Source organism: Spodoptera frugiperda, chromosome 6 (genome assembly GCF_023101765.2).
Source record: "Spodoptera frugiperda isolate SF20-4 chromosome 6, AGI-APGP_CSIRO_Sfru_2.0, whole genome shotgun sequence".
Lineage (NCBI taxonomy): Eukaryota > Metazoa > Arthropoda > Insecta > Lepidoptera > Noctuidae > Spodoptera > Spodoptera frugiperda.
This window is the reverse complement of record NC_064217.1, coordinates 3,588,568-3,600,711: the sequence shown is the minus strand read 5'-3', so window position 1 is coordinate 3,600,711 and position 12,144 is coordinate 3,588,568. Positions and strand designations below refer to the sequence as shown.

Below are 12,144 nucleotides of genomic sequence, written 5' to 3'. Positions count from 1 at the left end.
TTACATATCAAACATGTCACTGTCATTAAGTTTCTAAAAAAATATTTGCTGTCAAATGTCAAACAACAGAAGTCTTCTATTGCCTGTGTGATTGTGTAATAAAAAATAATGAATGCTCTAAGGAGGAATACGTTAAGAGCTTTCACTAGATTTTATAGTGAAGGTGCTCAGAGCACACCGCCACCTGCTCCACCGTCGCCACCTGCTAGTAAAGGAGTACCTGACGTTCCTGGACTGAGCAGCAATGTAATCCAACCAGCAGCTGCACCTTTGGGTCCCGGAGTAGATCCCAAAAAGACCGGAGCGTACAAAGTACCTGAATATTTTCAGTACGATAACATGAGTTTCTTCGAAGCTGAAATTGAAATGTCCAAGTTTAGATGCCCACAACCATCTGCCCTCAAGAAGTAAATTATTGTTTATGATATTTTTGTTTTAGACCATTTAATAAATTGTTAGACATTTCTTATTGTTTTATTTTCCTGCTTCGTTGTTGCTGTGTGTGTGTGATTATCTTTTATTAAATGGGATCAGGATTCTTAAATGATGATTGAAAATGGGAAACCTAAATTGATGTGGATTGAACACCATGTTATGTATGTAGGTATGAATAGTGTATTTATATCTTAGTAAATTAAAATTTGTTAGGTTTATGTGATAAAATAGTTGTGTTTCATTGATCTGTCCTGATTTGTCTCTTGTCTATGGAGAATAAAATAAGACTAGGAACATGTTCTAGTCTCCTACCAAAATAATGTTAGGGTCTTCTGGCACTCTATCTAGTCTTATCTTAGGGCATCTATTCAAACTGACTTGGTATTGGATGGATACTATGAGGCTCACTATTTTTTCACAAATGCAATGTATATCACACACATTTTATATAGGTGATTAAACTACTATATATAGGTGGCATTGCTCCTGAAATCCTGCCTAAAATGTTTTTGCCACCAAGAATACCAGTATCTAGTATGTTGAATTTAACATGTGTTTAAAACTATACATTGTCATATCAAAATATGATTAGTGATATGATATGATAATCTGAATTAATGATCAATAAGTGTTTTATGAGCTACACTACTTCTTGCCTACTTCTATAAATATTAATGAGTGTCATGTTTGTAAGAATTGTGTATTCTTACAAGATTCTTATAAGAATAAAGTTTATATTATGGGTACAAGTTTATTAGAAATAATACAATAATAATTAATTTTCAAACTTTTATTTCAATCATAGATTCCCATACATACTATAAACCTACAACTAGATAACGTAAAATGCAATATTACATTCTGAACAGGCTGACTTTTTACATAATATTATTTGTAATGCTCTTGGTACCTACATAAACAAATGCACTAAACGACAAATGAAGCAACACCACTTTTAAGAATAGTATCATCAACTTCTGGCAGAGTGGTCGCAGGCTCCAGGCTTTCAGCGCACACACTCTCAGCCTCATGTTACTTCTTCTTAGTCAGCTTCTCGGACAGGTCGTCAAAGGTAGGATCCTGGAGGTTGATCATCAAGCTGTTGCCAGGGAGGAATACACGGTTTTGAGATTGGGCAATCATTCTAGAAATGCTTTGAGCAGCACGGATCTTTCTCAGTTTCAGGTAACCAGGGTTCATTCCCATAGCTTTACCCAACATTTCAGCTGCTTCAGCTTCACCCTCAGCCTGTACAATCTTTTGTTGACGCTCCTGCTTGGCTCTTTCCACAACGAAAGCAGCACGCTGAGCCTCCTGCTGGGCTACCTGCTTAGCTTCAACTGCAGCTGTATATTCCTTACCAAAGCTCAATTCAGTTAGAGATACATCATCCAAAATAATATTGAAATCAGCCGCACGTTCCACCAGCTCTCTTCTGATTAAAAGTGAGACCTGCTGACGCTGTGTAATCAGCTGTGATGCATTGAACTTTGCAACCACAGACTTCAGTACTTCATTGCAAATTGAGGGCAACACTTTTTCATCATAGTCAGTGCCGAGCTGTCTGTACATGGTAGGGAGTGAGCTCGCATCGGGACGAGAGAGTACTCTCAAGGAAATGTTAACCATTTGCAAATCCTTGGATCCGGTGGGTGATGAAATCTTGCGAGGACGGGACCTGATGTCGTAAATGATGGGGTACTGGAACCAAGGAACGCGGAAGTGCATACCTTCACTCATAACGTGTTGCTGTATACCTCCTATTCTGTTGAACATGATGGCACGATGACCACCTTCAACGGTAAACAAGGATTGTGAGACGCCATAAGCTGCCGCACCTAAGACAGCCACCACTTTTATTCCAGCGTTCAGGCCAGGAGGTCCACCCTTGGCGAATTTGCCCGCCATATCGTTAAGCTTACTTTGTGCCATACTAGCGAGGTTTCTAAATGCGTATTATTACCAAATTTTAATACTTTTTACGATTATAAATTCTAACCTAAAACAGCAGACCGAAATCGAATAATTTTATTGTGCAACGACCATAGACAAAAAGAAGAAATAAAAAGAAGGTTATAAAATCACCGGTTCATTTAGTCGATTTTTAGTACTGGTTTTTTATTCTCTATGGTCTCCACTCTATGGAAAACTGTCTATGACTTAGCATTGACAACGATAATGACATTATAATTTTTGTATCTGTCTTGTTGTGTGGATTAGAAATTCAGCTGAGAGCAAAATGTCTGTTTTCATAAATTTCGTCTAAAAATATTTACCTTATTCTTCTGTAAAATAACACGTCTTTGTACTTTGTTATTGCTCAGTTACATAAATTGAGACTAGAACGTGTTATTTGTAACTATCCAAGTTAAATTGTGATCACAACATCATGGATTCGTGTCTCGGAGTTGAACAAGATTTAGACAAAGCTTTATCGAAGTTTAAGTCTCTAAATGATAACTCTAGTAAATTGCTACAGAATATTATAGATCAAGTGGAAGAAATAAGGCAAGAAATAACCAAACGTGAGTATTTTGTTGTCACCCTCTAAGCGTCCTCTTTGTTCACTGTGTGTCCTGTTTGTGTATGTAAATGGCCATGACGTGACTTTCCAATTTCTATTTATTCCCGTCTATAAGTAAATTAGCTTAATATACTAGCTCTTACGTGTTTGAAATGTGCTTAACTGATTAAATCATTGCACCTTTCACCTGTTTTGTAGACATGGTATTTTTTTTAGCAATATTTGTAGTCTTATCTAAGCTTTGTAGCAAAACAAGTTAGTCATTGTGGTTGTGTGTAGTTCAATAACATGTATGTTTGTCAAAGCAGAGGTTGTTTGTACTTGATAAGGTTATTGCACTAAATAATGAAGGATTTTTAAGATTTTTTGTGCATGTTTAACAAAGTGCAGATAGATGCATGTGGTACTTTAATAATGTTGCTATATTTAGATAAATATTGCCTAGAGTAATATTGCTTATTACACTATAATATTCTGTTGACTTAATGATTGTATAACAATTTCATTAAATTAATGTATTTCTATATTTTCAGATGCAGATGACACTCAGCTGACTCCAGCACAGGCCATGCTGATCAGTGATTTGGCTGCAACAGTCAAAACAACCACTGCCCAAATGTCTACAGGTAATTGTTAGTGACACATTTTTTTTTAACAAATAGAAATTAGTACCTAATATCTATACTTTTTCATTTAATATGCGAAGTAAGGCTTATGTCTTCACCTTTAACCATTTTTCTGGGATAAGATGTAGCATCTGTGTATTAAACCAGACTACATCTATTTCTGTATAATCACATCACATATTAACAGCCATAAATGCTAACTAAAGCCCTCTTCTCACACCAAGAGGGTTTGAGCATTAATCACCATGCTTGCTTATCGCTGGATAGCAGTATCATATTAGTAGCATTTTGATCTTAGCCACAAAATTATAATTTTTACTTCATTTTTCATTGGAAGTATCCTATGTTCAGCAGTAGACATGTAATAATGATAAAAGTTATGATTTTATGTACTATTTCTACATTACATTTATTTTTAAACTCTTCTTCACATATTAAAGAAACATGCCTTTGTCTGAACAGATCACAGAGAACTGCACGCAACAGTTTCAAGGGTGGGCAAGTCCATTGACAGGCACTTCATTGCTGATTATGCATCAGTAGCTCCAAAGGCAGAGTCCTTCTGTAATGACGTCAACAGGCCTATCATGGAACAGGCCATAGCTCAACATTTGTATAGACAGGTAAGATAAAAGATTGAGAATTTGTTGACTAACTTCTCAGTTGCTTAAAAATGGATAAACACCACACTCTATGACACACTAATATTATTTTGAAAGGTTGTTTGTTTGTATGGTTGTTTGTCAATCACCTTGAAAGTGCTGAATGGATTTTTGTGAACTTTGGTATACATACAGGGTATGTGCCGGGGTGGCGGCGCAGCTGTGCTGTATGAGGTTATAGGATACTTTTATCCCACGAGAATGCAGGCGAAACCTCAGGCAAAAGCTAGTTTCATATAAAATAAATAGTTAAATAATTGACCACAATGTAATTACTTCCAAAAGTTTGGCATTCCAAGTGTTTGAATTCTGTTAATGAGCCGTAACTGTAATTAATTAATTAATAATTTTAACAACAACAAGTTCTTTTACAGTCTTTCCTTATTAATTAAAGTGGTCTTACATGATTGTAAACATGTAATAACTTGAAAACCAATTAAAATATTTTATTAATAATTACTCTAGCCACTTGGTACTGTTATAATATAGGCACTGACCTAACACTAATTCAGTTTCTGTAATTTTACCTCGTATTAATTACTATGAGAAAGTTTATATGAATTTTCATGAACTTTCTTCGCATGTTTACATAAACTAACGCTTTTGTTTAGAAGGGGCAACTAGAAAGCCGCCTTCTACAATTATTATTATACTTTTTTAAGTTCCATTATTTAGTTACAAGCACTGCAGTATGTCAGTATTCCACATTTTTCCTTCACTAGAGTAAATACATTAAATTGAATTCGTATTTCATGTAGCTAGTGAAAAACGTCCATTACTGTGAATATGTGCAGTTCTGTTATTTTTCATTGATTAATTTCGCAGGGTCTTGAAGACGTGGGCGATGCTTTCGTATCGGAGGCTAAAATAACGGGCGTGGAGCGCACTTGTACGTTTGCGTTGCTGCAACGTTGCGCGGCCGCGCTGGCTGAGGGCGATCCCAGCGCCGCCCTCAACTGGGCCGAGCGCAGGGCACATGAACTCCACAACTCACCTCTACCATTCACCTTACATAGAATGCAGGCGCTTAAGGTATGTTTTGATACAGTAATGGTAAACTTAAAATAACTTTATAATAATTGTTATTGCTTACAAATCAAAGTTATTTTCACAATTTAATTACTTAGATCATAAAGGATACTTTGAATCTGTTAAAATTCTTTGCCTTTAAATAGGTTTTGATGACGTCTTTGAGAAGCTTTTTGACTATAAATCGGCACTAATCAAGTTTTACTTTTAAGTTAGTTGTCTAACCACGGACATTTGTCTCTAGTTGGCCCGCGAGCAGGGCGTGGGCGCGGCGATAGAGTACGCGCGGCGGCAGTTCCCGCTGCACGCGGCGCGGCACGAGCGCGCGCTGCAGGCCGCCGTCTGCGCGCTCGCCTGGTGCACGCCCGGCGCCGGGCCCGCGCCGCCCATCTACCAACATCTACTCGACCCTAAGGCACTCGGTGAGTTCGTAACGCCATAACTGTGTAATCTACACTGATCAAAATCTCATTTAATACCTAGAAAAGTTTCTTCGATTAAAAGTTAAGTCTAAGGAGATATATATTTTTTTTTATGTTCGTGTACATAATAAACATTTTAATTTAAATCAACTATGTAAAAATATATATTAACATTATTGAACATATTGAACGCCGTGGTGGTCACCGGTCACCGACGTTAGCGGAGGATTTGCCTTCAACAGTATTCTATTGACAGTCAAAGACTTAATGAGCAAATAAGTAGAAGTACCTAATTTAAAATCTACAATGTATCCAGGAGCGGAGGCTGCGGAGTTGTTCATAAAGGAGGCGTGCGGTCTGCTCCGCCTGGCGCCGCTGTCCCCGCTGGCGGGCGGCGTGCTGGCCGGCGCGCGCGTGTTGCCCGCGTTGCACGATATACGCTCCAAGATGTCGCACCCACACGTCATCGCCGCCTGGTCCGATGATGAACTGCCTTTCGAGGTACATTAATCAGTCATATATGTTTATTACTGTTATAAAATTGCTTTGGAAGTTTCTGTAGTGACATTATATTGTTATATATGTATAATTTAAACTAGCACAAAACAATTAAAAGTGTATATCTCATGTGTAAGTGTCACTTATACAGAAGTCCATAGGGTCCAGGGGCTACTGGTATTGATTTCTAATAAGCGATCCGTATTATATGTGATATCAGTGTAACAGATAAAAAATATTTCATGAAAAAATTGTCACTTCGTCTAAAGAGCTAAAACACGTCGTATGAAATATGTTGGTGAGTATATCAACACCTTTGCCAGTATATCTCTACAACAATACCGTGTAACATCCCCAGGTGGACCTGGGCGAGGACGGCGGCGGCTACCACTCGGTGTTCGCGTGCCCCATCCTGCGCCAGCAGGCCTCGGAGCAGAACCCGCCGATGCGGCTCCTGTGTGGACACGTCATCTCCAGGGACGCGCTCAACAAACTGGCCATGGGGGCAAAGTAAGTGCAACATATTACATAGTTTTATTTATATTGGATAGCTACGATATAACATCTCTTTAGTTATGTTATGAGTCCTATGTTATAGGGGTATTTTCATATATTGGGCTGTTGAATTCATGCTGTAACTGAGAATTATGTTTTTTAATCTAAAAAAACCCAGTCACACTACTTGACTTTGGATTCGCTAGACAACCACTCGATTAACGAGGCAGTCCTATGAACTGTAACGATTTACGTAATCATCATTCATACACATCATAACTAATCATAAATAATATAAATACGAAAGTTTGTATAGGATGAAATTAAAAAACTAACACATAGGCTTTTTATCACACATGACGCGGGTGAAACCGCTGGCAGAAGCTGGTACATTCATATACTCACACCTTTGTACTACACAACTACGGAACGCAACTTCTAATCCATACTTTTACTACCCTTCCATCACAGTCATGTATCTAATCATACAAATACGTCGTTTAAGGATGCTCTGCTCATCTCTTTTTCCGAACTTTTTATTTAATTTCGTGAGTATTCATTTTACACAAATGTTATATACGCGAGGAAGCCCAGACAGCATTTTTTTCATACCAGTCCATAAAATTGCAACATAACTTAGTACTTGTACTTATAAATGTTAAAAATTTCAACTACTTCGCTGATTTAAGTAGTTTTCTCCGGTCTATTAGGTATAGAAATTTAAAAGACCACAGAGCATCTATGTAAACACGAAGATATAAAAACTTTGAGGATTGTGGTTATACTTGTATAAATACATGAATTAATTTATTTCTTTGGCGACTATAGAGGTATTAGTCCTATTACGATATTTTTATATTTGTTTAGCTTCCATCACATTCATGCATTTGGTCATACAAACACGCACCCGCGTTTTTTCCAGAGTCTATCCGTTGAGGTCAGCATATGTTCCGTTACGGTCGGGCCGCGGGAACGGACGCGGCAGCGACAACCACAGCCGGCTCAACAGGCGACAGAAACAAATGACACATTTCTATTTGTCCCCTTCAGTACTTCTACCATGAATTTGAAGCAATAGTATTTGTCGATAGTCGCTACCGTCGGCGTACATTTTTTGTATGACAAATTTTACAACGCCTCTACCGGTAAACTGTAGAACTAAAATTTGCCATACAAACAATGTACGTCATCGCTAGCGACTATCGACAAATACTATTGCTTCAAACTCATGGTAGAGGTACTGACGTAGTTCCACAGTGACAATTGGGAATGATTGCTGTCATTCCCAGTTGTCCATAGAAGTGACAAAAGGGAAAATTATCTGATTCGTCCCCACTAGTGATGTAGTTTGCTCAGGTATAGAGTGAATTGATTGATATCCATTACAGATAACAAATATCCTTAGTACGAGTTTGCTTTACGCTCTGATTGGCTGGTTTATTTGATCCAGCCAATCAAATCGAATCGAAATCGAACGTGCTCTCGTTTCGATTACTTTAAACGTAAATCAAACTCATACTAAGGGTACAGATACCACGCATACTACGTTACTAGTGGGGAGGAATCAGTTTATTTTTCCTGTATGTCACTATTGGGGACAAATGGGAATAATCCAAACAAATTTATAGAAATCGTACTAGAGATAGTTGGGCGGCTGAAATCAATAACCGATTTTAATTCCAAAATGTCTGTTTCGATCTAAGTGTTTGACTGTAACTGTACCGCAATTGGTCGGGTCGGAATTAGAAATTAGTTATTCATTTTGGCCGTTAGGAGACGTTTATTTTGCAAGTGCCGGTTGTTTTCCGGATATTGCTTCTATTGGTTATTTGTTACACATATTGCCTCTATTTTTGAAATCGGTAAAATTTACACCTGATAGAATTCTGCTCAAAATAAAATATGTAAATATTAAAAAACTGCTTCCTCTTGGGGATAATTATATTTTTGTTATTGACAACATAAAAAAAAAACAATAATTCCGTCAGGTGTCAAGTTTTTTTTTAAATACTGCAATTTTTTTATCACTATTTAATTTTTATATTTTGAACTTTCGTGAAGATAAATGCGTGTCTTTTCTTTAAGTATTATTACTTAACATAAATATTAAGATATGATGTCACAAAGTCTTGTATAAAAAATGTTGTTTGTGGATAAATCTTACTACGCGGAACGTATCGTGAACAGGCTTTACGACTAATTATTATGTTGTTAAGTATTTACTAAGATTACAATGTAATCAGTAATTAATCAAATCATTATCATCATCATATCAGCCATGTGAGGTCTTCCTAAACATCGGACTTCTCCAAAACTAAAAATCAATGATCGCACAACCGATAATGATGAAACCCGATAGTATATGGTTTCCAAATGTCCAGCATATTGATTTACACGTAGCTCGTGTACTTGCTTTAAGGCTTCGTGAAAAAACGAACATTTCCGCGGTGTATCTCTGGGTAATTAGGGCCAACGCAAGAGGGAGTATCAGACTCTTACTGTGTGCAGGAGTTGTAATCAACCCGGCTCGAAAAACAGGTGAAATTCTCATTTTCCGTGTTCCTCACTAGGAATTTCTTATTTTAGCGATAGTCAGTAACAGGCGAAGTATATTTTTGGCTTCGTTCAGACTTTTAATTCACTTTAATATTTTCAATGAATAACGCTCGCGATTACAATATTGTAAACAAACAGTAAACGATGATAGCGCTAACCACAGGGGCGCGGCGTTCGACATTGGCGCGATGATTAACCGACTATAGGTACCATTTTAATTTTATCTTAGTGACAACATAGAATTCATATTCTTTCGTGATAATTATTACGGTAGGTAGCAGACATTTTGTGGCTAATATGATGATGATGAATGATTTTATTATGAAGTTTTGTGTGCATTTTTTTAAATTGATCGTACTTTAAGTGTAATGAATATTGTGAGACATATTGAATTTGGCAATGCGGCTTACTTATGTTGCTGTTCGAGGAGATTGTGTTGATTGTTTTAAGCCACTAACGAGGTCATAAGCAGCAGTATCCATCTTTGAGTAATGCGTATTGCCTATTTGTAACGTAGTAGAATTATAACCTAGTACCTAGATGCAATTTGAATGTCCTAAAAACTTTTTTGAACAGTAAATACTAATAGAAGCAATATCCAGGAAACTGGCACTTGCAGAATGAAGTCCTCAAGTCCATTATGTGATGTAGTGTTTCTATACATTTGTTTCTGTTACCAGTCGCGCCGAGTTTGGCTGTTACTGTCGCTGCAGCGAATTTCCCGTGGCCAGGCTATTTAGTGTTAGCCTGTACTTGTTTAACCACTAACTTCACTGAACAAATACCTTAGTCCTCTTTTTGACAGTTTATTAAACGTGACTTTTTTATGTTGTTGAATGAGAAGGGGATATTATGGGCGAAAATTCATTCTGTGACTTCTCCCGCATTGAGTGAGGGGATAGAGTGTCAGACTTTTACTGACTAAAATCCACTATAGGGTTTCTAATAGGAACGTTCCTACTCTTGCTACGATCCGGAGTCCCGGTAGCACCCCTTCTTGAACCCATGATAACATAAAATCACGTCTTTTTAAACCCTACGATGTAGGAAAGGTGCTCTGCACAATTGAATACTTATTTTTTACCAGTTATGAGGTTCATGTTTCAATAGTCGCGAGGATGAGGCGAACCTATATCGCCATACGCGGCACAATTCTAGGATAAGAAGCTTAATTAAAAGGAAGAAGTTTTCGATAAAATCCTAGGCAATTTGAAACACTAGAAATTCTTTTTAACTTATTCCTTTTTTTTTTTTCTTCCAGGTTGAAGTGCCCCTATTGCCCGATGGAGCAGTCGCCGTCTGAAGCCCGACAGATATACTTCTCGTGAACACACAAAACTGGAACATTACCCACATGGAATCAGTTTCACAGATAGCACAAGAGAATGAACTTACCACAAATAAACTGTGTTTGCACTGAATCAGTAACCGCTCCGTAATTTCAACCGTTTATACCACTTTACTAGTGAATGTTAAGCTATTCCAACTGTTATTACTTTGAAATAAAGTTGAAAATCTATCAGAAAATATAACGGTTCGACGTAAGTTACCATGCACAATCGTCTGCAGTTTAAAAGTATTAGGTAACTGTGTTGCCTAATAACTAATTTGGATATTTTCAACTCTCAATCAATTTACTTTTGATTTCTGATATTTAGCACGGGAATAAAACCGTTGCCGTGATTCGCCTACAAATTATAGGTGAATTAACATAACAGGTAGATTTTGTATCAACATAACTAAGATATTTTAAATGCTCAATGGGATTTCACTAGTGTGCATGTGGTATAAACAATACTCCAGACTTTGATTATAATAAAATTTACGTAAATGATGATGCGTGAAATGTATAATTTACTAAAATGCCCAGTGCATTACCTGTGTGTAGAAACTTGCTTCACTGCCAACAAAACAAAAATAGTATTGAACATGAATTATAATAATTCTCTAAAACGGTTCTACAATGATCTTGTTAGTAAATCAGCGCGCTACCACAAAATCAAAGACTTTAGAATTAGTAGCAGGACTGAGAAAACATTTTGATAAATACTAATCATTATTTTTAGCTTATAAAATTAGAGGTTATTAGGCTTATTTTTTATATTTGACGGTTGAGAAAATTAGAAAAAAAGGAGTGTTGCTATATGCAAAATAAAAAATGGCAGCAGAAAGATTAGTCAAAAAAAGAATTGTCTTTGATCTAAATATTTTTTTAATAGATGACGTATGAATGGTTTTGAATAGCTGAGTTTTGTTGTACCTACTTGTAGTTTTGTGCAATACATATACAACATCCGAATTATAACAATAAAGGACATTATTTTGGAAAAAAAATAACACATTTCTAAGCACATAGATGAAGAGAAAAGCACAGTCATTCGGTGCATCAGACTTAAAATTTAATTTAGTTCTATAATAGGTTAACTAAAGTTGGTCTCGAAGGAAATAAATCCTTTATAGCGACGATAAGTCATGATGGAAATAATAATATTGTAATAAATGTTAAATAGGGTAGAAAACATTATAATGTAATTTTAAGACAGAATATTATTATTGTTTACGTACTGACTGGTTGTTAGAGCCATGCTTTTGTTCTTTTTGTAATAAAATGGATTCAGTATTTCATTATGGTTTCATTTAAAAATAAACCTTCAATGAATTTAGGAGTTTCCCACATAGGGCCATAAAGTATTTCTGTGATCCACTACATACTTATACTGCAGTCAGTGCAGTGGCTGCGGCTCAAAGGGTTTAATTCTCGTACTGAACAGCTATTTATGTGAATTGTTGCAGTAGTACTTTTTTCTGGTATTTACTAAATTGTGTTCAACATACACCTGAGATTTGTCCCTCTCAACATTTTCTCCTCAGGAAAAACAATGATTATAGTCACGATG

At 36.6% G+C, this 12,144-nt stretch overlaps 3 protein-coding genes across 7 annotated transcripts; 2 read left to right on the top strand and 1 right to left on the bottom strand.

Moving 5' to 3' along the window:
• The first annotated feature begins 32 nt into the window (after positions 1-32).
• LOC126910726 (NADH dehydrogenase [ubiquinone] flavoprotein 3, mitochondrial) lies at positions 33-465 on the top strand. Its single transcript, XM_050694019.1, has one exon. It carries the CDS (start codon positions 109-111, stop codon positions 409-411), a length of 303 nt encoding a protein of 100 aa, XP_050549976.1. The 5' UTR covers positions 33-108; the 3' UTR covers positions 412-465.
• A 745-nt stretch (positions 466-1,210) lies between these two features.
• LOC126910725 (prohibitin-2) lies at positions 1,211-2,489 on the bottom strand. The gene has a single exon (XM_050694017.1). The coding sequence runs from the start codon at positions 2,365-2,367 to the stop codon at positions 1,468-1,470; it is 900 nt and encodes a 299-aa protein (XP_050549974.1). The 5' UTR covers positions 2,368-2,489; the 3' UTR covers positions 1,211-1,467.
• Positions 2,490-2,620: 131 nt separating this feature from the next.
• Positions 2,621-11,872, top strand: LOC126910724 (E3 ubiquitin-protein ligase RMND5A). 5 transcript variants are annotated; one of them, XM_050694013.1, is made up of 9 exons: positions 2,621-2,960; positions 3,493-3,585; positions 4,048-4,208; positions 5,073-5,279; positions 5,521-5,698; positions 6,015-6,199; positions 6,555-6,706; positions 7,614-7,628; positions 10,509-11,872. In XM_050694013.1, the coding sequence occupies exons 1-9, from the start codon at positions 2,825-2,827 to the stop codon at positions 10,573-10,575; spliced, it is 1,194 nt and encodes a 397-aa protein (XP_050549970.1). In that variant the 5' UTR covers positions 2,621-2,824; the 3' UTR covers positions 10,576-11,872. The 5 variants fall into 5 exon arrangements, with proteins under 5 accessions (XP_050549970.1, XP_050549969.1, XP_050549972.1 ...); XM_050694012.1 differs by having other exon boundaries at positions 3,493-3,591; XM_050694015.1 differs by lacking the exon at positions 7,614-7,628.
• Positions 11,873-12,144: the final 272 nt, after the last annotated feature.